The 25,171-nt window shown below is 41.1% G+C and overlaps 1 protein-coding gene and 1 pseudogene across 1 annotated transcript in view; one reads left to right on the top strand and one right to left on the bottom strand.

Annotated features, from left to right (window-relative positions):
• The window catches only part of XRRA1 (X-ray radiation resistance associated 1), an 85,072-nt gene that overhangs the window by 8,474 nt on the left and 51,427 nt on the right, over window positions 1-25,171 (top strand). Inside the window, exons 4-8 of the mRNA XM_023209393.1 lie at window positions 2,437-2,509; window positions 5,350-5,447; window positions 6,640-6,773; window positions 21,153-21,281; window positions 21,971-22,188. Of these exons, the coding sequence (XP_023065161.1) occupies window positions 2,437-2,509; window positions 5,350-5,447; window positions 6,640-6,773; window positions 21,153-21,281; window positions 21,971-22,188 (652 nt within the window). The remainder of the gene's footprint in view (window positions 1-2,436; window positions 2,510-5,349; window positions 5,448-6,639; window positions 6,774-21,152; window positions 21,282-21,970; window positions 22,189-25,171) is intronic.
• LOC111540838 lies at window positions 8,022-8,555 on the bottom strand (annotated as a pseudogene).

The raw sequence follows: 25,171 nt of genomic DNA, 5'->3' as shown, positions 1-25,171 counted from the left end.
TTTCAGAGGTCTCTGTCAATTCAGGTTTTGAGGGCTACAACATGGCTGGCCAAAGCTCAGTCCCCTCATTGGATACCATCTGTTCTTCTTTTACTTACTCACTCATCTGCTCACCAAACATTACCGAGGCCTGGTGTGTCTCTGTGCTATTTGCTGGAGGGTATAGAGGTGGCTCAGACACTGCCTACCCTCTGGAGCATATAGTCCAGTAGGGAGGGAGGAGGCTGGGCTTAGATGGATATGGAGTTAGACGGGACTAGCTAATGCAGCCAGTGAGAGAAACACGAGAGTGCTGAATATGACCTCAGAGGACAGGCCCCTGACTCAGCCTTACACACGCTGGAGAGGGTGGTAGCTTAGCTGAGACCCATGGGATGAGCGGATGCTTGCTAGCTTTGTGGTTAAACCATAAAGGAAAATGTCTGTGAAATTTAATTAAAAATATCTATCTAACAAAAGTTACCATAAACAAAGGTAAAAGATAAGCTGAGGCTAGGATAAGATATTAGCAAGTAATATAACCAAAAGGTATTAGGATCCAGAATATGTCAAGAGCTCCTACAAAACAATAGGAAAAAAAGAAACCCAGTAGAAAAATAGACAACAGATAAATATGTTAGTATACAGAAGAGGAACTTGAAAGGCCAGCAAATATAGGAAAAGATATTCAGCCTCATAAGTAATCAGGAAAATGCAGTGCCTTTTTATAATAATCAGACTGGAAAAAGTTAAAGTTTTATAATGCCAATTGCAAGGATTTAAAGAAATAGGACTTCTCATACACTGCAGGTAGGACTATAAATTGTTTTAACTACTTTCGAGAACAATGTGGTACCATCTCATAAAGCTGTGTATTCCCCACAGCTTGATAGGAGTATATCATTAAAGAAATTCTTATGATGAGGAGGTGTGTATAAGAACATTAATTGCATCATTGTTTGTAATAAAATTTGGAAACAGACTATATATTCAAACAATGGAATATTGTACAGGAATTAAAATGGTTGAACTGGGGCCAGGCGTGGTGGCTCATGCCTGTAATCCTAGCAATTTGGGAGGCTGAGGTAGGAGGATCACTTGAGGTCAGGAGTTTGAGACCAGCCTGGCCAACGTGGTGAAACCTTGTCCCTACTAAAAATACAAAAATTAGCTGGGCATGGTGGCAGGCACCTGTAATCCTACCTATTCGGGAGGCTGAGGCTGGAGAATTGCTTGAACCCAGGAGGTGAGGTTGCAGTGAGCCAAGGTTGCACCATTGCACTCCAGCCTGAGTGACAGAGCAAGACTTTGTCTCAAAAAAAAAGAAAAAAAAAAAAAAAAGATCGAACTAGAACCATATCTGTCAACATATGTAAATTTCAAAAGCTGCATGTATCGACACAGGTAAATCTCAAAAACAGTGTTGAGTGAAAAGGCAGGTTGCAGAATAATACCTACAATATTATTGCATTTAATGTAAAGTTTCACTATCTGTATCTAGCATTATATATAGTTGATAGATACACACACACGTGTATAATACAAATATAAAAAAGGTATGGGAGCTGGGTACAGTGGCTCACACCTGTAATCCTAGCACTTTGGGAAAAGTGATTATTGTAAAAAGGCACTGCATTTTCCTGATTACTTATGAGGCTGAATATCTTTTCCTGTATTTGCTGGCCTTTCAAATTCCTCTTTTGTATACTAACATATTTATCTATTGTCCATTTTTCTACTGGGTTTCTCTTTTTTTTGGCTGAGGTGGGCGGATCACTTGAGCCTAGGAGTTTGAGACCAGCCTGGGAATCATGGCAAAACCCCATCTCAGCTAAAAATACAAAAAAAAAATAGCCAGTCTTGGTGGCGTGTGCCTGCAGTCCTAGCGACTCAAGAGGCTGAGGTGGAAGGATCACCCGAGCTGGGGAAGTCGAGGCTGCAGTGAGCCCAGATTGTGTCACTGCACTCCAGTCTGGGCAATGGAAGTGAGACCCTGTCTCAAAAACAAACAAACAAGCAAACAAACAAAAACTACCAACTATGGGAATGATAGTCTCCAATTCAGGATAGCTGTTATGGGATTAGTGAGGGGATACATGGACGGGGTGGTAATGGTGGTGGTTCACCCTATATAATATTTTCTTTCAGGAAATTTAAAGCAAAGACAGCAAAATATTCAGCTGTATTAAATACATACATCTGGATAGTGGGTGGTGATATGGGTCTTCAGAGTGTCATTCAGTATACTTTTCTGTACATTTGAAATGTTTCATAGTGGAAAAAAAGCAGGAAAACGCTTACAGCACTTAAGTGGCTGCTCTTGTGCTAAGGATGTCCCTTATTCCTTTAGGTCTTTGCTCCTTCTGACAGTGGCCCTGAAGCTTCAGCAAGGCTTCTAGGCAGGGAACTAATCTTGTGGATTTTTTTTTTTTTTTTTTCTGAAATGCTTTCCTACAGGCTAAGGAAAATGACTTCAAGCATTTTCATTCTGTGATTTATATCAATGCCTCAGAAAACCTGCTGCCTCTAGGTAAGCTTTTTCTTTCTTGAAAGCTCTCTTCCTCCTCTTAGCCAGCACAGCCATTCACATGTGTTAGGATTTGTCTATCTATCCATCCACGATTGGCCGCACATCTCTTTTTTGGGGTATAATAGGCTGGGTCCTGGAGAGCATAAAGACCTCAATTCCAGTCCTGCTGTGGCGCTACCTAGTTAGAACATTTTTCTGTGATCTGCTACTTTTCTGTCTGTCAATGGGGATAATTCCCTTCTTTTTTTCCTCCCATTGCAGGATACCTCGCAGGCTCATATGAGATGGGTGTATAAAAATGTTTCTAAGCCTGTCAGGTGCTCCTGTGGGAGCATAAAGGCTTCTGTTATTCAGCAAATCCACAGCAACCCCTGGTGGGTATTAGGACTATGTGAATACTTGGCTTTTAGAAATGAGTGCATCCAGTCCTGCTCTGGTGAGCTCGTGATTTGGTGAGAGAGATGGACTCAGATACAGATAGTTAGAGCAGAATGAGGGGAGAGCAGTGAAAGAGAGAATCAGGAAATATTATGCAAGCATATATGTAGGACTTCAAGCCAGGCCAGAGTGTCAGGAGGAACTTCTGAGAAGAGGAGCACCTAAGCTGAGACCAAAAATATGAATAGGAGTGATTCAGGAGCTAGAAGGTAAGAAGGCATTTCTGACTGCTGGAGCAGATGTGGAATGGCAGCACCTGATCAGGAAGACTGGAGAGGTTTTGTATGTTTGCAAGGGAAGCATGTGGGGGACAAATGAAACTAGAGAGATTGACTTATCACTGGATTATCAAGGACCAGGAGTGAATTGGACTTAGTGCTATAGGCGAAAGAGAGCCTTGGAAGGGTTTTAAATAGAGAAGCTCAGTGGCAGTTGTGAGGAGAGTGGATTATAAGATAAGAAGAAGATGGAGGCCAGGAAACATGGGAGATTATTTCAGGTTTTTAGGGGAGTGGAGATGAGGCCTGAGCCAGGATTATGACAAGAAGAGTGCAGAGGATTGAGAGAGAGAGAGGGAGAGAGAGAGAGAGAGATTGGTTTAGAAGGAGTAGAAACCACAGGACTTGGTAACTGATAGACTGATAGGGATGTAAGGAGAGGGAGGACTCAAGGGGGCATTTCACTGAAACAGGGCACAGCACACTAGAGAAAAGGCAGGTCAGAGGGAAATAGGATAAGTTCAGTTTTGTTGCATTGAGTTTGAAGATTGTTTTCAAAGAAGCATATGATGAGGTCCCGCCCTTTAGGAGACAGGGTGTTCTGTCAGGAGCTTGGGCTTGAAATACAAAGGCCAATAGGTGTATAAAAAGATGTTCAACCTCACTAATAATTACAATGGATCAAGATACTGTTTTCTGCCTGTCAAATATCGGCAGAAGTGAAAAGGGCTGATGACAGCCAGCATTGGTAGGGAAATGGATATTCTCGCATTGAACTGTGGAAGTATAGTCATTGATGTAACATCTTGGAGGTAATTTGGTAATGTTTCTTAAAATTTAAAGTAGACATTGCCTTTAATCTAGTAGCTTTACTTCCAGGAAATTATTCTATAGAAAAACACTCGTACAAGGCTGTTCATTGGAAACATCCAGAAATACAAAGCAGCCTTTATTAGGTTCTACTGAACATTCTGACTTACAAGACTACCATGGGCCATATTTAACATCAGATTCACTTAGAAGGCTCTAAGTAATTCCACACAGAATGCCAGTACTGCCAGCATCAGGAGTTTCTCTTCAGTGGAGTTCCCAAAGCCATCCATGAGGCATTCTTTGTGCCCCTCCTCCCGACCCCCAGTGTCAGCTCAGGTACAAGACAGTGAGACTGTCATTGGGTGGATGCAAAAGCCACCCTGGCTTAGAAATCTCATTCGCCACAGGAGCCAATATACGTTGTAACACTTATAGACATAGCTCTTAGAGTTTCTGCAAAGGTTATGTCCAATTATAGGAATCACTACACATAGGGAAGCCCAAAATTATGGTGCTCCCTTCAGGCGTTTATCATTCATTTACAGTTTCTCCTAGCCCAGGTGTAATTTACCAACCTAGGGTGATTTTTACCACAAGTGATGCTGCCTGAAAATGCAGTTACTATACCATTGGTTTCAGGTTACCAGAGGAACAGGGCTAGAAAAAGTTCAGTTCTCATTCAGAGAGAAACTTTTGTTCATATAGTTTCTTACCTTTTATTCATATAGCCTAAAGGCTATCAATAGGGAAATGGATTAGTAAACTAGTATATATCTATACAGTAGAACATCAAGAGACATTAGGCATATCTATATGTTTTGACATGAAATAATCTTTAAGTTATATTGTTAAGGGAAAAAGCAAGTCGGTACAATGTGTACAGAATGACTCTATTTTTGTTAAAAGAGGTATGTGTGTGTATTTTGATATATACATGAGAAAAAGTTGAGTGCTATATATGCAACTTTTAATACTTGTCTCTGGATGTTGGGATTAAACAGAACTTTTTATTTTTCTATGATGTTTGACTCTTTTTCTTAGTTGTGTTTTAATTTTTGTAATCAGGATTAATAAAGATAATTTTAAAAATGTGCTTTGCTGTTGAGCAGACTTAGATTCAATCCTTGGCTCTTTCACTTACCAGCAATTTCATTCTGGCAAATCACTTAGTTTGGCTGAGGCTTAGTCAGCCACAGAATGGAAGTAGTAATCTCTATTTTTCTGCATTGTTGGAGATCTAGAGGCCATGTATGAAGAGTACCTTATACAGTGCCTGGCCTAACCCAGTAGGGACACAGTAAATGGTAATTATTAATATCTTTCTCTTAAGTCCTTTACAAACTGCAGACTTTCTTTCTCCTCCCCATATAGAGGCATTTCACACGTTTCCAGCCCTAAAGGAACTGGATCTCGCATTTAATGGCATCAAAACTATCTACGTGAAATATGAAGACTTTAAGTTATTGGAAGTAAGTTGGAGGTAGGAAGTTTTTGGTGCCCACCAAGTTCCCCTGTAAGGAATGAGTATAGAGCTTTACTGATTATAACTGTTGGGAAGGGGCTTGCTGGGCCTGTACAGCCAGGCCCTTGCTTCATTGCTGGCCTCCAGGGAGGGTGGGGGTGGGGGTTGTAAGGGTAGTGATAGTGATGGAGGTGGTGGTGACGGTAGAACTGGCAGCAAATAGTTGATACCAAAGACTTAACCATGGTGCATGGTCCTGGAAAATAAATGCCAAAGGTCATGTCCAAGGGAGTCTGTGGAGAAAAGTGAGTTTTAAAACAGAATATTATAGGAGGGAGAGTTTTGAGGGGAGATCTGGATCTAGTAGGGGTTGAGGAGCCATGGAGCTTAAGAGCTAGGTGCAGCAGATTGGATCGGCTCAACTAGAGATATTATAGACTCATTCCAGAGACTCATCGTGGTCTAAGTGAGCTGAATCAGTCTCAGTGGCTGGGATAGAGCAGGCTATAGGCCTAGTCCATAACCTTGGAGATGAGTATGAATAGGGATTCTATGGGATCAGCAGCAGAGTCTTGAACATTTGTACATTCACAGCTGTTCTTCAAACCCCAAATTAGAAAATACAGAAAAATTTTGTTTGCATTCTTGGTTTTCTCCTAAATTTTCCCATAGCCATGCATTTTCTGCACATGTCCTCATAGTTCAAGTTGATTAGTTGTTCATTGGAAACATCCAGATACCTGGCAGACTTGGATAAGTACCCCGAGTACCCTGAGAGCAGTTTAGATAAAGCAGTCAAAGTTAGGGGAGGTAGAGATTCCATCTGTCTGGGGCATTGAGAAGGTTTTACAAGGAGGCAACTTTTGAGCTGTCTTTTGGGGGCTTGGATTAGGATACATGGAAGAGGGGCATTCCCATTTAAGCAAAAAGTACAAGCAAAGATCTATAGGTGGATGAGGCAAAGAGCGGGGAGGAGTCTATTTGCCCAGCACTACAGGATAAACAAAGATTTGTAGTGGCAAGTAAGGCTAGAAAACCGGTTGGGTACTGACTCTAGTAGACCTTTAATGTTAAAGGTGCAGGAGGGTTTTTTCCTGTGGGCAATGGGGCACTCTAGAAAGTAGTTCCCACATCATATATATGAGCATCATTGTCACACAGAGTGCTTATCTTCCCCATCTTTCATCTCTGCATGGCAGTTCTTGGACCTTTCCTTCAACAGCCTGACTGCGGAGGCCATCTGTGATTTGGGGATTCTGCCACACCTCCGTGTCCTGCTCCTCACAGGCAATGGCCTCACCTCCCTGCCGCCCAATTTGGCCGTCGCAGAGCAGTAAGTTCTACCTCCCGGAGTCCATTCTGTGTTTTTGTGTATAAGTATCCAAGGAAATAACCCATAGCAGCTTGGAGGTGCCATAAAGATAGGCTGTAAGTGCTCAAAGCAGGGATAATGCCACCTACTGAAGCTCCCAGAAAGGCTGCAGACATGTGCCCCCAATTTCCTGTGTGCTGTTAGGAGAGATCAAGATGTTTGGCAAGCCACTTTCCCTGCCTCTGACTGGTCATCTGTAAATTGTCTTGCCAGACGATTCTCCTTCACGAGCCCTTTGTGTCAGCTCAGTAAGTCTGTTCACTGGTCTCTAGATAAGCTTTGTACATTCCCACTCTGCACCTTTGCTGAGGCCATTCCTTCTGGCTGGTCCTTCCTCTCTTGATAGTAATAAAAACACATATGTCGTACTTACAATGCACCAGACACTGTACTCAGCATTATATATGTTAACTCATTAAATCCTCATAACAGCTCTGTGAGGTAGGTCTCCTATTATTATCCACATTTTTTAGATGAGGAAATAAGTACAGACATTTAAGTAACTTGCCCAAAGTTGCGAAGCTAGTCGGTAACAGACCCAGGATTTGAACCAAGTCTATCGGGCTCCAGAGACCATACTCATGACCATTATATTATATTCTTATGTAGATTCTGTACATTTTCTAAGGGCCAGCTCAGACGTTCCTCCTTTCCCTACCAGGAGCCTTCTCTGACTGCTTTAGCCCGTGCCTCTTAATCCCTTCTCTAGGGATCAGTTTAATTTAGTGTTTCCAGTTAATTTAATACTTAGCATAGTCTATTGTGAATTATGCCTAAATATATATGTGTATATATGTAATAAGTTACTTAGATTTTATATAGTGATGATTGTGGTTGGTTAGTTACTCAAGGGGGTTGAGATAATAATAGTGATCATTTATTAGGGGTTTCATTAGTTAGGGTTGTTTTGTTTGCAAGTAATGGAAGTCCAATTCAAAGTAGCTGAAACAAAAAGGGGAATTTATTGGTTCATGTATGTGAAAAATCAGGTGAATCTGCTGGATGCTTTGGCTGTATATAGGTGCACAGGATGTTGTCAGGTCTCTGTGTACATCTCTATTTCTTGAGCATGTGTACAGCTTCTGTTAGTCTGTTACTTCTTCTGTCATACACATGAAGACATCTTTGTTTTCCTTGGTGTTGGCTTCATTCTTTTTTTTTTTTTTTTGCAATTTTATAACTTTATTTGATATAGTTGACAATCAGTGATTAGTTCTCGTCCACATCGACTGTCTGTAGTTTTTGAAAGTGGTAACAGGTATATAGGTAACCAAAGTATAGAGCTTATTTGGTGAATCTTCATCCTCATTATGTTTTCTGGACAACCGCGCATGGGTTCGGCATGGGACATTCCTAAATCCTTTGGCCCAGACAGCCTTGTTGAGCCTGGTATCAATGCGCACATCTAGAGTTCCCATCTCCTTCATGGCAAATTTCTGAATCTCTTTGCGTGCTCAAGGGGCATGTTTCTTGAAGCCCACTCCATGGATGCACTTGTGAATGTTGATGGTGTATTCTCGGGTCACCACCTCATGGATGGCAGAATGGCCCTTTTTCTTCTTGCCACCCTTCTTCATGGGAGCCATTCTGCCGGGTCCTGGCTTCATTCTTAGATAAGCTTTCTCTGTGAGCCTGTCAGGCTGTAGACAGAAATACAAAACCCACTTAAGGTATTAAAAATAGAAGGGATTCATTGGTTTATTGATTGGTTTATTCATTTATTAATTCTTGGCAGGGAGAGATAATTGGTATTTTGTTATGGAAAATTTTTAAACACGTATAAAATTAGAGTCAATCATAAAATTGACTCCAGGTACCTATCAGCCACAATTATCACCTGACAATTATCAAATTATGGCCAATCTTGTTTCATCTATGCCCCCATCACGCCCCCTCCTGGAATATTCTTAAGAAAAATCTCAGATATATATAGCCATAAATGTTTCATATTATTTCATGTATAAATATTCCAGTATGTAGCTCTAAAAGGTAAGTACTCTTAAAAATCATACCCAGAGAACCATTATTCCACCTAAAATATCACCAGTGATAAAGAGAGGGAATTGATTACATGGCTGTTAGAAGGGATGGAAGAGCTAAGTGGAGAAGAGGGGTATGGGGAGAACAAAAAGGAAGAAGCGTTGATAACCAGAGATCAGAAGCTGCATCACTGCTAAACTGAAGTCAACAAGTCTATATCCACTGCTGGGCTTTCAGGGAGGGTGTCACTGTAATTGTAGACCTGCTGAAGATGTGATGCCTCAACCAAGGCTGGAATCTCTGCCAGTGCAGTTACCATGGTTAGTACTGCCATTGCTGCTGCACTATCACTGCTGCTGCAGACAGAAATGCTATCAGAAGCCAAACAAGACAGTTGCTTCTCCCCAGCTCTGGCCTTCCAGTCTCTCATGAATTCTTTCTATTGACAGTATCCAACTAGTTGGAAAGGCAGTCTGGGAAGTGTAGTTAAGGAGGTGGCTCCAGCCCCCTGCAATACACAGAAGAACACAGAATGAAGGGGTGAAGGCTGAGAGCAAACAGGCAGATAACTGGCACCGTTCAACCCTTGGAACCCCAATATCTACCCTCCTGCTTCACTCCATATTTAATTTCCATACAACAATAGCAACTGCACCATGCTTTTACCTAACATGAAGGAACTCTTCCTCTTACACTGAAGACACTTTCACCATCTCCTCAAGAAGGATGAGACACAGTTCCATCAGTTACTGTAACCATCGCTGGATGATATTTTCTCTTCTAAATAAATTTATGGATATTTTATATCCTAAAAACTAAGTTGTAAAGTCAATCACCACTAGCAGTTTAAGTGTGCATGCGAGTGCACGCACACACACACACACACACACACTAAGGAAGGAAGAAAATGCACATGAAAATATGCATAGTTGCTACAGTGATCATTTCTTAACTGGTCAGGAGGCCATAGTGAATATTCGTAAATCCTTTTTTCCATCACCTATTTAATGTTCCTTTGTCCTCGTCCAGCACCTTGGCTGGTTGGGGTTCTTTAACTGATGTGGTCTTCTGAACCTTCACTTCTGAAGGGTCTGAGTCTTTAAAGGTCCTGCTTTTCCTGGGTTGCTGTAGTCTTCATTAAAAGACTAAAAGACATGGAACTTCTTAGAGGAGCACTAGATAATACTGTAGTCCCAAAGATACTTTTTTTTTTACCTCAAGGTATAACAGCAATTATATTTATTTTTATAAACAGTATCAGTCACCTAGTCAGTAGAATGAGCCCCTCTTTGTCTGACTATAGGTTCAGTGAAATGAGGAATGCAAGTGGCCAGTAGCAATCTTGACTTCCAGTTCAGTGGAACCATGATTTTGTCTCCTGGTAAGAGTACCTCCTTAGGAACTAAGACCTGTAAATCAGAAATGCCAAAAATTATAGAATGAGAAGCAAAAAATCTGCAAGTGGACTATTAGATATATTGTAAGAGGAGCTACTTTCATTTCCATTAATTCCTAGGCCCTTAGGTTATGGTTATGAGAAAAACAGTATCAGTTTTGGTTTATATGATACCCTATGTTGTTAAGTTAGGCTCCCAACTTTAACTATATCTATTTGGTATAGTAGATAAATCATCAAAGACTATTTCACTAGAGGATTCTGAGAAGATGATAGAGTAGGAAGCATCAAGAATGTGTCTCCTCATCTAGACAACAGTTTTGTTGGCAGAATCAGTCTGATGTAACAATTTTGAAACTGTGGACACAAATAATCTTCACACTCTCTTAAAAGTTTATGTCGGCCAGGCGCGGTGGCTCACGCCTGTAATCCCAGCACTTTGGAAGGCTGAGGCAGGTGGATCACGAGGTCAGGAGATCGAGACCATCCTGGCGAACACGGTGAAACCCCGTCTCTACTAAAAATACAAAAAAATTAGCCGGGCATGGTGGCGGGCACCTATAGTCCCAGCTTCTAGGGAGGCTGAGGCAGGAGAATGGCGTGAGAACTCCCAATCTCATGGTTCAAGTTTTAAACCTGAAAATTAGAATAATAAATATATTCATTGGGTAACTCACATGCAGCTTGCAGGAGCCAGGGTGAGCAAAAAGATCCCTGTCCTCCAAATTTTAGAGATCTGTGCTGTGATCACTGATTGCTACTTCTAATCATTGAGGTGCAGACACAGAGGCACACAACCATTGTTGCACACACACCCATCCACAACTGTCATAAGCCCTTTCTGCTCCAGCTGAAGAGACTTCCAGGGAATTTAAAGGATTTCTTTTCTTAATCCCCATTCCTTTCCCCCTCTTTTGGGAGCCAGACATTAAAGTCTGGGACATTTAAAAGCAGCTGCATATACAGAGGAAATGAGAATGTCACCACATATACCCAGAGAAATGCACAGGCTTAGAAAAGACCTGAGAAGACCTTACATTTAGACCTCAGCCTAATCCTTGACACAGAGACAGCCTACAATGATCAAATACAAAACAAAAAAAAGAGCAAACCCTGGTAAAGGGGAGAATCTGATTTCTAGAGTTACCATATTAATAGATTCAAATATTCAGCTTTCAACAAAAAAATCACAAGGCATACAAAGAAACAGAAAAATATGGCTCAGCCAAAGGAGAAAATTAAGCAACAGAAACTATCCCTGAGAAAGGGAGGACTTACTAAAGACTTTAAAACAGCTGTCTTAAAGGTTTTCAAAGAACTAATGGAAGATATGAATAAAGTCAAGAAAATGATATATTAACAAAATGGAAATATCAACAAATAGATAGACAACGAAAAAAGAAACCAAAAAGAAATTTTAAACCTGAAAATTAGAATAAGAAATGAAAAATTCACTGGAGAGATTCAAAGGCAGATTCGAGCAGTCAGAAGAGAGAATCAGCAAACTTGAAGATAGAACAATTAAATTTATCAAGTCAGAGAAACAAAAGGAAAAAAAATGATTGACTTGAACAAAGCCTAAGGGACCTGTGGGATTGGGATACCTTCAAGCAAACCAACCTATGTATTATGAAAGTCCCAGAAGGAGAAGAGAGAAAGCACGAAGAGATTATTTGAAGAAATAACAACCTAAAACTTCCGAAGTTTGATGAATGACATGAATATAAACATACATGAGCCTCAGTGAACTCCAAGATAGGATGAACTCAAAGAGACCTCCACTGAGTCATATTATAATCAGACTGTTAAAAGAGAGAGAGGATCTTGAAAGCAGTGAGAGAGAAGCAACTCATCACATACAAGGAATCTTCAATAAGATTATCAGCAGACTTCTTGTCAGAAACTTTTAAGGCCAGAAGGCAGTGGGCTGATATATTAAATATTTAAAGTGCTAAAAGAGAAAAAAAACTCAATCAGGAATCCTACATCCAGCAGAAGTGTTCTTCCAACGTATGGAAGAAATTAAGACATTCCCAGATAAATAAAAGGTAAAAAAAATGAATTACCACCAGTCCCGCCCTGCATAAATACTAGAGGGATTTTTGCAGGTTGAAATGAAAGGATGCTAGACAGTAACTCAAAGCTATAAGAAGAAATAAAGCTCTCGTTAAAGGTAAATACATGGGCAATTACAAAAGCTAGTATTATTATAACAACAGTTTCTAATTCCACTTGTCGAACATTGTGGGCAGGGAAGGCAAATCTATATCCAAAACTACATTTATAATCTAGTAAACAAAACTTGCTGATGCTTTTTAAAGTCAACTTGGTACTAGATGGCTGTATAATCCCTCTAGAAATGGTGCCATATTAGAGGCTCAGCAGTGGCTTCTGCCATTGGCAGGTTGAATACTCAGCAAGTGTTATAACCAGATTTGCTTTGGTGAAAGGAAGTGTGTAGCCTTCATCCCTGCCACCAAGGGAAAGAGGGTAACTGACATTCATGGAATGGGTTACCTTATCTTCCTGACCATTGAGAGTCTCCCCCACAGGGGATAGTCTTGGGGAAACAGTCATGTGAGACACAAATAATCTTCATACTCTGTTCATTCTGAGAGGTTAAGTCACATAGTTTTTCTCTGTACTTTCAGCAACTTTCCCATATTTTTTCCAAGCTTTGACTATTCAGCTAAACCATCAGCCACTGCCCATGAATCAGTATAGATCTGTACTTCTGGCTATCTCTCTGACCAAGCAAATGGCTGATCAGATACATTGTTCTAAGTTCTGCCTACTTAGAAGATTTCTCTTCCCCTGTCTTTTTGGTCACTCCTATATGGGGCTATAATATTGTAATAGTTGACTTTGAGAAGGTATCAGCATATCATGCTAAGTCATTTGTAAACCCAACTGGAGGTTTTTCTTCCTATATTAGATGGCCACATGACCTTAGTTAAGGGTTGATGGAAAGGTAGCAATACAGCAGGAGAATGCACCGTAGGAATCTGAGCCATATATTCCTGCAACTTTTCCAGACTTGCTGGAGCCTGATTTCAAATATTGCTTTCACTTGATAGGGGAGTTCTGTTGCATGTTCAGTTCATGATGAATGGCTCAGGTTGCATGATCACATAGTATCCTGTGGTCAGGTATTTGGCCTCTACCAAATGTACTAGTAAGCAAGAAATTGTTTTTCAAAAAAAAAAAATAGTTATCTGCAGAATAGGGCATAACTTTGCTAAAAAATGAATCTGCTATGGGTACCTAGAAAAGGCTCTATTCGTAGAATGATGACGTACTTTATCATCCAAACCAGGACATATATGAGAGGGAAAAGGGACAGTATTAATAATTATTTGGAGATAACAGGTGAAAACTCAGGCTATCATTGAAATCTGGGATGTATGGTACCCTATCTGTACAGCACACCTATTTGCCATAGTCCTTTAGAAGCCATTTGGACCTGCTGAGTCATATGCCCAATGGAAGAGCAACTTGCATTACAGTTGGGAACTGTTGTAGAACCTTGCCTTGTTCTCGGCCTCCCTCAAAACTAGCAGCCTTGTGGGATACTTAGTAAATGAGTTAGAACAGCACAAATGTTTTATATGTCACTTCTAAAATCTAAAAAGGGGATGGGCACGGTGGCTCACGCCTATAATCCCAGCACTTTGGGAAGCCAAGGCAGGTGGATCACTTGAGGTCAGGAGTTTGAGACCAGCTTGGCCAATGTGGCAAAACCCCATCTCTACTAAAAACACAAAAATTAGTCAGATGTCGTGGTGGGTGCCTGTAATCCCAGCTACTCAGGAGACTGAAGCAGCAGAATTGCTTGAACCTGGGAGGCAGTGGTTGCAGTGAACCAAGATCACACCACACTGCACTCCAACCCTGGGTGACAGAGTGAGACTCCATCTCAAAAAATAAATAAATAAATAAATATAAAATCCAAAAAGGCCAGTGAAACTTTGTGATTTTTTTCTTACAAGTAGTATCAGATAAATAAGAAGCAAGGTACAGGATTATGTCTTTCACATTAGAAATATATCACAATATGCTTCAGATACCTGGACAACAACAAAAAATTAATCCATACCATAGTACCCTGAATTTTGATGGGGGAGGGGGCTTACCTCCATCCTGTAACACAAAGGTATCTTACTAAGGCATCTAGGGTGTTTGCAACTTTTCCTGCTTGCCAGGTCCAATCAGCATGATATTCTGTAGGATATCAAAATAACCAAGAAGATCCCAGAGTTGATATAGCCCCAAGAGAAAAGGACAGAGGTGTACTGTTGTCCCTGTCAGGTGAAAGCAGACTGCTTCTGGTAGTTTTTGTTAATTGATAAAGAGAAAGAAATATCTGACAGGTCCTTAGCTGTATCCACAGTACCAGGGGCTGGGTTGATTTGTTCCAGTAAAAAGCTTCCACATCTGGAATAGCAGCTGAAAGTTGGAGTCACCTCTTGATTAAGCTTACAGTAATCTACAGTCATTCTTCAAAACCTGTTTTCTGTACAAGCTAAATAAACAAAGGGTATCTTCTTCACAAGTTAAATAAACAAGAGATGTTAAACAGAGATGTCATAGGAATCACTGTCCTTCCATCTTTTTGGTCTTTAGTGATGGCAGTAATCTCTGCAATTACCTCAGGGATTCAGTATTGTTTTTGGTTTACTATTGGGAAGAAAGTTTCCTGGGGTTTCAGTTGGACACTTCCTACTATAATGGACTATACTTTGTTGCTCAGTAAAGAAATGTGGGTGTTCTGCCAGTTGTTTAGTATATCTGTTTCAGTTACACATTCAGGAACCGAGGAGAAACCACAAGGTAGATTTATGACTCCACTGGGTCCGTTGTGAAACAGACTTTGGCTAAATTTTCATTCTTCCATCTGACCTTTATGATCCCCCATTTTTGAGTGAGGCATGGTCTACCATGCCTTTCATATACACAGAGATTAGCACCAATTTGCAGACACTGTCTAGTAATCCTTACGAGGCTGAATTTAGCACTGTTCAGTAGAACTTACCACAATGTTGGAAATGTTCTATATCTGTGTTGTTCATAGTGTAGCTACTAGGCATATTGAGCTCTTGAGCACTTGAAATGTAGGTAGTGTGATATAGGAACTGAATGTTCAATTTTATTTGAGCTTAATTAGTTTTAAGTTAAATGTAAATACGAACTGAATGAGAGGCCATGGCTCTTTCTTTGGACAACTCAAATCACTTTTTTCCCACCAGATCAAGGGTTTTCTGGTGATCTACATCACTAATAATTTCAAATCATCTTATTTCAATGATAAACATTGAAATTATTTGAAGCTAGTCTTCAGTCTCTGCAAGGTCCATACTATTTCTAGTATATACATCCTTCAAGGGTTTGGTTTTCTGATGACCTAACTTAGAGCGCGAGCAGTCAGGCTTCCATTCTGTGGCATGCCTTGGATTCCAGTTTTCGGCCGCTGGCCCAATAGGGTTGTCAGACTCTCTGCTCAACTTCTCAGCCTCTCAGCCACTTCTGGAGTCAGCAGACAGTCCTAGGGGAAAAGTATTGCATGAACCCCTTTGGATTTCCTTCTTTTTTCAAATCTTAGCACTATAATTTTTCACAGCTTGTTAGTTCCCAGGTACCTTAAGGCAGATTGTTTTTAAATGTATATTGTGTCTGGGTTTTCTAGTTTTTTACTCAGGAAAGAGTTGGTCCCACATTATTTAGTTTGCAACACTATAAACCTTTCTATTTATTTTGGTACCTAGGGTCACTCAGTATGGAAGAAGCTTAAGCTAAATTCCTGACTGGGTGTTTTCTGAACCACTCTGATGAAACAGATTTGGGCTATAGTTTTTCAAGAGGACCAGTCTGCCCTTCCCCTTCTCCTTCTCTGTTCACTCCAAGACAGTTTTCTTCTGGCTATGGGATAAGGAGAATGGGTTTAGTTTTGGTTAATTTTACCCTGAGGGTGTATCCCTTTAGGATCCCAAATTCATTTAAGGGTCTCTGATTAAAACTCCCCACCTTCAGGGTGCCCAGGCTTTGATTCTCTAGCCCCATGATACTGTCAAACCATAGTTCAGTTTCAACAGGATAAGTAAATGCCCTCAAGGCTTCAGTGGCTTCCTATGTTAAGTTTCTCCCTCTGGGTTTTTAGATTTGGCATACTGCTTCCTTACTCTCTTCACATCTCTTATACATATTAAAATGATGGATCCACCACCACAGGGAATGGCGGTGTGTGCCTGTAGTTGCCAGCTACTTGAGAGACCAAGGTGGGAAGATTGTTTTAGGCCAGGAGTTCAAGTCCAGCCTAGGCAACATAGCAAGACCCCATCTCTACAAAAGAAAATAAATAAAATGATGGATCTTTTTTCTTTTTATATTTTATTCATCATTCTAGTTGTTTTCAGTGGAAAGCCTAGCTACATAAAATAACTAGTCTCCCCCACCCTGCACTTCCATGTTCTTATATATGAGGGGGAGAATAAATGTATTCCTACCTGCATCAGAGTAGTGATTGAAATCAGCACACTTTGGGGCCGGGCGCAGTGGCTCACGCTTGTAATCCCAGCACTTTGGGAGGCCGATACAGGCGGATCACGAGGTCAGGAGATTGAGACCATCCTGGCTAACACGGTGAAACCCCGTCTCTACTAAAAACACAAAAAATTAGCCGGGCGTGGTGGCACGTGCCTGTAGTCTCGGCTACTCAGGAGGCTGAAGCAGGAGAATGGTGTGAACCCGGGAGGCGGAGCTTGCAGTGAGCCGAGATCGCGCCACTGCACTCCAGCCTGGGGACAGAGCGAGACTCCGTCTCCAAAAAAAAAAAAAAAGAAATCAGCACACTTTGAAAGCTGTGGGTTGGCCAGGCATGGTCACTCACACTTGTAATCCCAGCACTTTGGGAGGCTGAGGCAGGAGGATTGCTTGAGCCCAGGAGTTCGAGGCTAGCCTGGGCAATGTAATGAGACCTTGTCTCTACAAAAGTAAAAATAAAGCTGTGGGGCTCCAGACAAATACCATTGCCATTATTTTCTTCCCACTCATCTATCTAGATTGAGTATGCTCTGTGGGTTCCTTTTCTGCCAGCCTCTTAAACTTTGGTGCTCCCCAGTCATCCACCCTCAACCTACTATTTTTCTTAATCTTTATACTCTTTATTGGTGGCCTCCTCTCCTCGCAAGTCTTCTGAACTATAAGCCTATTTAGCCTACTTATCAAACTCCTCACACACATCCCCATGCCAAAAAGCCCTCCTCACTCTCTATTCCTTTCTTTCCTTTCCTGGCCTCATTGACTGGCACTTCTTCCCATCTACTATGTAGTTGTCCAGTAGAAACCTGAGCATTTCAGCCTCCCTCATTCCACACATTCATTCAATCACCAGGTGCTGTGAATTGTACTTTTTAAATTCTTCTCAAACCTGCTTATTCCTGTTATCCTGCTGTTTGGTCCCAGTCTGCAGTTTCTTGCCTCCCAACCCATCCTCCTATCTGTCAGCCAGAGTGATCTTTCTGAAATGCACATGTGATTCTGTCACTGCCCTGCTTGAAGTCCTTTAGCAGGTTCCCACTGTCCTAAAGATAAACTCCATTCATATCTCTCAAGGCTTTTTATGGCCTGACTCTGTCTGCTTCTCCATCCTCCTTTCTGTTCACTTTTTCCATTCATCATATACCTCATCTATTCTGAACTATTTGTGTCTCCATTTCTTGCTATTTTCTTTGTCTGGGTGAGTTAGGGGAATCATATTTGACCCATTCTATCTTTAGACTATTACTTGTTTTGAGCTGGAATCTGCGACTTTGGCTCTTTCATTAGGCCTACTCCCTTTCTGCTTCAGACCATACAAGTTGGTGTTCTCAGGCACCACCAGCACAGAGCAGAGGATGAATTGTTACCTCCTTTCTTTTAGTCACTATATTCCAAATAGCGCCACCTAAAAGAGTACTAGCTTTTTAGTAGCCACATCACAATCCCCTTTTACACACAATCTGTTAAACCATGTCTCCCTTATTCTGGTGTTTGCACAGTTGATGTTCTATATCTTAACACAGAAGCTGATCTGACATTTGTCCTAATGTAAGTGCTTGCTAAGTTTCATCTTATTTGTTGCAGCCCTTGGTTCAGTCTTTTGAGCAATATTTTTAGCCTGATCCAAAGTCTTATAGTGTAAAGTAAAAGAAATCCCCTTTTACCATATAGATAGAGGATCTAGGCCCAGAGATGCTCAACACCAGCCAGAAGTCACACAGCAAGCAAAGCAGCAGCAGCACCCGAGCCAGATCTCAGGGATCCTGGCCACCCTTCCCATGCATCTTCTAATATGGTACACAAATTCCCATTGCTGAATCCAGCCACTGCACATACCCTTAGCTTCTGAAAAACCTTCATTAAATCTCTCATATTTTAAGTAGTATTAATTCTGTTTGGCAAGAGAAGTGATAATAAAAATAGCACCACTCTGAACAGCTGGAAACCCCAGGTTCTCCACTATGGACAGACTTTGCCACTTCAGAGAGCTTTTCTTCCAAAACTGCAACAGGAGGGGCTCGGTGGGAAAGCCTGCTGCTTTCCTCTGAAGGTAGGCATCTGTCTTCTCACCCATCTAATGGCTGCCCCTCTATTTTAAGATGTCTATTTTAGACACAAAAAATGAAACTTTCCCATGCTATAATTAGGGTGGAACTTTAAAAAGACAAAGTGGTGTAACTTGTCACAAGAGACAAGACAGAGCCAACTTCTGCATTATGGAGCTTGAGAGGAATTTTTTAAAGGCTTATTTCTTAGCTGTTTCATATTTCACTGGAGTAAAATAAAGATTGGCCAATCAATTATAAATCAACAGTGGTGCTGTGCACTGTTCTGTAATAGCTCTCAGATAGAGATTAAAAATTCAGTGTATGAAAGTTGGTCCTTCCAGAAAGAGGAAAGGGCACATCCGTGACCTTGAAATATTATGAACTATAAAGGCTTCCTGCCTTCTCTGTTAAGTGTCTCTGGTCTTTGGACTTCAAGCCTGTTCCCCACACTGTTGCCAGGTCTCTTTCTGAAAGTTTATCTGACCTGTCCCTTTTTCCAGTCAGAACTGTCATAATCTATGGAAGTCTGTCAGTGTTAGGATACGGAAAAAAAGTCAGGGGGGAATTGATTGTAAGAACATTGGGGAATCTCACAGCTGTGCCTTAGGGTCATACTGAACGTAGGCCCTGAGGACTGTGGAGCAGCCTGGAAGTTCTGTCTCTCAGCTTTCACATCTCCTCTTCTCCGTGACTTGCCACATTTTTCTTTACAGGTGGGCTGCCTGTGTCTTTCTAGACCCTATGATGGGAAACATGGCTGCCTATAGCTTCTAATACTGTTACAGATCCAGCCACGAAGAGATTTTTTTTTTTCCCTGTTCTCTTTCTTTCACATTGGTTAAGAGCATGACAATTCACTCTCCATTCCTCATGGTTTTGCTTTAACACTGCTTTTCCTAAGTAGGTGCCTTCCCCACATACTTCTTTTATAGTGTTTGTCTCACTGCAGGCTGTGTGTCCACCTACTCCACAGACTGTAAGCACCTAGAGGGGAGGGATGTGTTCTTTCATTTGTATTCTTAGTACCTGTCCACATAAATATATGTTAAAGAAATTCATGAGTGTGAATGAATGAATTAATTAGTAATACATTCATTTAGAATATACCCTTTCTAAATTCACCTGTGAAATATCCCAGACTTCAGGTATACATTACTGTCCTAGCTTTTGAACTCACTGCCAACCTCTGTTAAGCTCTCTCTAGCTCAGACATCAGCTCCCCCTTCCACTTCCCCATCCTTTAATCCGCATGGGGCTAGTAGATGTGAATGTGAGAGGTGTGATTTGGCAGTGGAAAGGGCATGGGATTTGGAGTCAGGCAGACCCAGGTTCTAGTTTGAGTTGTCCCACTTTCTAGCTATGAGACCAGGCAAGTTGCTCTGAGCTTCATTTTCTTAATCTGTAAAGGAGGTATATAATACCTATCCTTGGATAACACATACAAAGCACATTGCACAATGCCAGAAATGCAGTAGGTGCTAAAGAAATGTTTGTTTCCCTTCCTCTAGTTGTGTGTGTGTTTGTGGCTTATATATGTGTATACTGTATGCATTTGTGCCTATGTGTACTATTTTGGTGTATGGGTGGCATACAGTATGGAGGGAAGAATGAAAATGTCATTTGTATCATCTGCCTGTGTGGAAGAGAGTTACGTAGGTCTCATCTACCTGGAGGACACAAATGAGGTCACATTAATGGCAGTACTTAAAATGCCACCACTTCCTGCCCACCCCTGTAATTCAGGGCATCACCCCCCTAAATCTCATTCTTAGGTATTTCTGGGAATCTTCAGAGAGTTTGAGTTTAAGAAGAAACTTCTCCACTCCTTACTTGTGTGTTCATTTTATGAAGCCACTTGAGAAGAGAACCTCACTACAGCCAGGGATGGTGCCCTCAATCCACCCTTCTTTACCCTACTGGTTGGCAAAGCTATGGTCTATAACAAGAGCATTGTCTCCTGGTGCTCCCATAGTTACCAGTCTACTAGGTGACACAGCATAACAAGGAGTCTTCCTGAGTCAAAATTGTGCAGTGATCTCCAGCAGAATGCTCCCTCCAGCTTGGTCATACCTCTTTCACCCTGGCATTTTCTATAAGCACTACCTATACAATCCCCCACCCTGCCCTAACCTGGTCTCAATGATGTATGTAACCTTTCTCCATACAGAAGACGATATTGTATGTATAATAGTGTTTGGGAAAGGAGAAGGTGGGGAAGGAATTATACTTTCTGTGCATCCCTGTGGGGACCTCTTTCGGGCACTAGAACAGTTCCTAAGCCGGTTAGGCCTCCTAATTGATTCCCTGTCCGCCATGGCTTCCTGGGAATGGTGGAGTTTGTCCCTCGACCTTGCTCATTACCCAAGATCTTTGAACTCACAGGGAGGCATCTGTAACATCGCTGACAAGCAAGAGGTACATCCTGAGGTTCCCAGCGCTGGAGACACTGATGCTGGATGACAACAGACTCTCCAACCCCAGTTGCTTTGCCAGCCTGGCTGGGCTCAGGAGGTAAAGCCATAAGCCTTTCTCTGCTTGGGCCTCCTCTAATCCCCTGGCTTGCTCACACTCTGAGTGCTGTTCTAGAAGCCAAAAGGCTTGGGTTTAAACCCTAGCTCCACAATTTATCTCTACTCTGTGGCCATGGGTAAGTCATTTCTCCCCTCTGAGCTTTGGCTCCTCCATAAAAATGGCCATCAATGAGGACATTTCTGATCACATGACTGAATTAGAAGCAGCAAAGAGAAAGGAAAACAGGAGGAGATTTTACCCAGGATAGGATCCAGACCCTGACAGTAGAGACAGGAACATTTTTTAAAATAATGAGAATCAGAAAGACAAATTTAATTCCTGAGTTCCAACTGAAGTAAATAAAATAGTGGCATTTACATTGTTAAGCTTTACTTCCCTGGAAAATTTACTTTGAATTCAACTACCATTTACTGAATACTACTTTGTGCCAGGCCATTTACATATTGCCTCATTTAATCTTCACAAGAGCCCTGAAAGGTTAATAAATACTATCCCCATTTCAGAGACAGGGATATTGAATCCCAGAGACAGTAAGTCACTGGCTCAATGCCACACAAGAGGAATAAGTATCCGAGCCTGATTCCATGTTTTTTCCCTAAAGTGGCCTGGTAAACAATCCTGAGGTATCATTATTGCTATGATTCTATATTCACTTTCCTTAATTGAAGACTGAAGAAGTTAAGCCTGGATGAAAACAGGATTATCCGGATCCCATACCTACAGCAAGTTCAGCTCTCTGACGGGTCAGTGGACTGGAATGGAGGCAGGGGAAGTCCCCAGAAAGAGCCCCAATTCATGCTGCAGTCTAAGCCAAGGATGCTTGAGGACTCAGATGAGCAACTGGATTATACTGTACTGCCCATGAAAAAGGATGTTGACCGGACAGGTGAGTGACACCCCTTGTTCCAGAAATTCTAGCTCATAGTGGAAATACACTTCTGAGAGTTTATTCTGAAAGTCTCACTTGGTCACGGTGAATGTCACGAATTGAATTTGCGGATTCTTTGTCAAGGATTTTTGCATCTATGTTTGGGAGATGTGTTGGTGTATTGATTTCTTTTGTTACAGTATTCTTGTTAGGATTTATAGTCAAGGTTATGCTTGCCTGATAAAATGTGTTTGGAAATGTTCATTTTTTTCCATTTCCTAGGAAAGTTTATATACTATTATTATTTTCTCCTTAAAGTTTGGAAGAATTCACCATGAGACCACCTGAGCCTGGAGTTTTCTTTGTAGAATGAGGTTGAAATTATGCAACTTTAGAAGGTTGGAAGAGGCGCTCCTGACACCTGAAATTTAGACCTCTGGGTAAGAGGTGCTGCTTGGCTCTTGGTGTCTCTGAGCTGTGATGGGCTTTGTGTAGCTGAGAAGAGGATACTGGCCAGCTGGTGCTGGACCTATGGAGGAGTCACAGTGAAGCTAGTTTATAAAAGCTGGAAAAATTGCAAACTAGATTCAGCTACTGCTGAGGAAAGACTTGCTAGACTACAGCAAAAACAAAACAAACCAAAAACCACATTATTCCAGTGGCATTCACAGGAATCACAAGCAGTCAGAAACCCATGGGAAGCGGATAGGAAGAGATAAGCCCCTTTTTCCTCTTCCAGCTTTGCAGTCTCCCTTTAGCACCACCCATATTGTCAGAGTCTAACAGGAAACCAGTGGTCAAAGCAGAAATATGGTTTTGAGAGCCTCAGCTCCAGCATTCCAAAGCAGAATAAAGAAAGATGAATTTCCAAGTTAAAAATATTAATAACTGACCAGGCACAGTGACAGTTATTTTGGGAGGCCAAGGCTGGAGAATTGTTTGAGGCCAGGAGTTTGAGGCTGCAGTGAGCTATGATCACGCCACTGCCCTCTGGCCTTGATGACAGAGCAAGACCCTATCTCTATAAAAAATTAAAAATTAGCTGGGTGTGATGGCATGTGCCTGTAGTCCTAGCTACTAGGGGCTGAGACAGGAGGATCCCTTGAGGCTGCAGTGAGCTATGATCACGCCACTGCTCTCTGACCTGGATGACAGAGTGAGACCCTATCTCTATAAAAAATTAAAAATTAGCTGGGTGTGATGGCATGTACCTGTAGTCCTAGCTACTGGGGGCTGAGGCAGGAGGATCCCTTGAGCCTGTGGTGAGCTATGATCACACTACTGCTCTCCAGCCTGGGCAGCAGAGTGAGACCCTGTCTCTAAAAATAATAATAATAACAACTTAATAAAAGGCACAATTATGTTATTCAGATTCTCCCTAAAATAATTTTCTGTCTACTTTGTTTGTTAACTTTGGAAATAGGTATATTAAAGTCTATCCCCACTATTGTAGATTTGTCAGTATCTCCTTGCATTTCTGGCATTTTTTTTACTATGAAGTTGGTTTGGTTCTCTGTTATTAGGTTTGTGACTTTTATCTTGGTAGATTATGTATTTTAATCATTGTAAAATATCCCAGGTAGATAAATAATTTTGGTTTTGACTTGGGCCTCTGTTTTGTTTAAACAATATAGTACTGCATATTTTTCCTAATACGAGTCTTAATGAGTCTTTTTTCATAGAAGAATTTAACTCACATGGTGATTATTGATATATTTCACCTTATTTCTACTATTAGTGTGTTTTCTGTTTACCTATGCTTTTTCTTCTTGTGAGCACTAAGTTTTCTTTCAATTCCAATCTTTTCACTAATCGTTTAAAGAAAGAAATCTCATGTCTAGATCTCTAATGGTTACCTTAAAGCTTTTTTTTTTTCTGTTTAGAGACAGGGTTTTACCCTATCACCCCAGGCTGAAGTGCAGTGACACGACCGTGCTCAAACTGTATTGTTGAACTCTGGGGCTCAAGTGATCCTCCTGCCTCAGCCTCCCAAGTAGCTGGGACCACTGCACCTGGCTATTACCCTAAAACTTTTAATTCACATTTTAAAACTCATTTTTGTCTATCAACACCTAGAATCAACCAAATACACGTCTTTTTTTTTAATAAGAAAATGTTAATATGCATCTATCTATAAAGCCACCCTACTCCCATCACTTCCCATAATGTAATAAACTCTAACAATAATTCAGATTGGTTTTAATTTTTTAAATTATATATCAATGATTCTTTAGACTGAAAGATTGAACCTCATTCTTGGGTTCTTTATCATGTGTACATATGTATAACTTAGGAGCAGAGACTTCTGTTTACAATACAACTCAGGTCCTAATATAGTATAATTTTTAATCTCTTCAAAGTTCTTCTTGCCCTCTTATTTTTTTTCTTTCGTCCTTAATTCCTATTCCCATTTCCTATTTTCATATAAATGTCTACTCTTATCTTGGATATATTTTCCTGGATATATGTATTTATCTTTGTAAAATATGTATTATTTTGTGTGTAATATGTTTATAATTTACATAATGGTAACATGGTCTTGAGCTCTTCCTGTTACTTTATTTTTTTGGTCAACATTATTTTTAAGACTTTTCCTTCTTGCTGTATGTCCATCTAATTATTGGCTTTTTTTTTTTTTTTTTTTTTTTTTTTGAGATGGAGTCTTGCTCTTTTGCCCAGGCTGGAGTGCAGCGGCGATCTCCACTCACTGCAAGCTCTGCCTCCCGGGTTTATGCCATTCTGCTGCCTCAGCTTCCTGAGTAGCTGGGACTACAGGCGCCCGCCACCATGCCCGGCTAATTTTTTTTATTTTCAGTAGAGACGGGGTTTCACCGTATTAGCTAGGATGGTCTCCATCTCCTGACCTCATGATCTGCCCACCTCAGCCTCCCAAAGTGTTAGGATTACAGGCGTGAGCCACTGCTCCCGGCCTAGTTATTGACTTTTAACTAATGCTTAGTATTCTACAGTATATGCTCTAAACACATTTCACAGATCTCTT

The sequence above is a fragment of the Piliocolobus tephrosceles genome, chromosome 13 (genome assembly GCF_002776525.5).
Source record: "Piliocolobus tephrosceles isolate RC106 chromosome 13, ASM277652v3, whole genome shotgun sequence".
Taxonomy (NCBI): domain Eukaryota; kingdom Metazoa; phylum Chordata; class Mammalia; order Primates; family Cercopithecidae; genus Piliocolobus; species Piliocolobus tephrosceles.
This window is presented reverse-complemented; position numbering and strand designations above follow the sequence as displayed.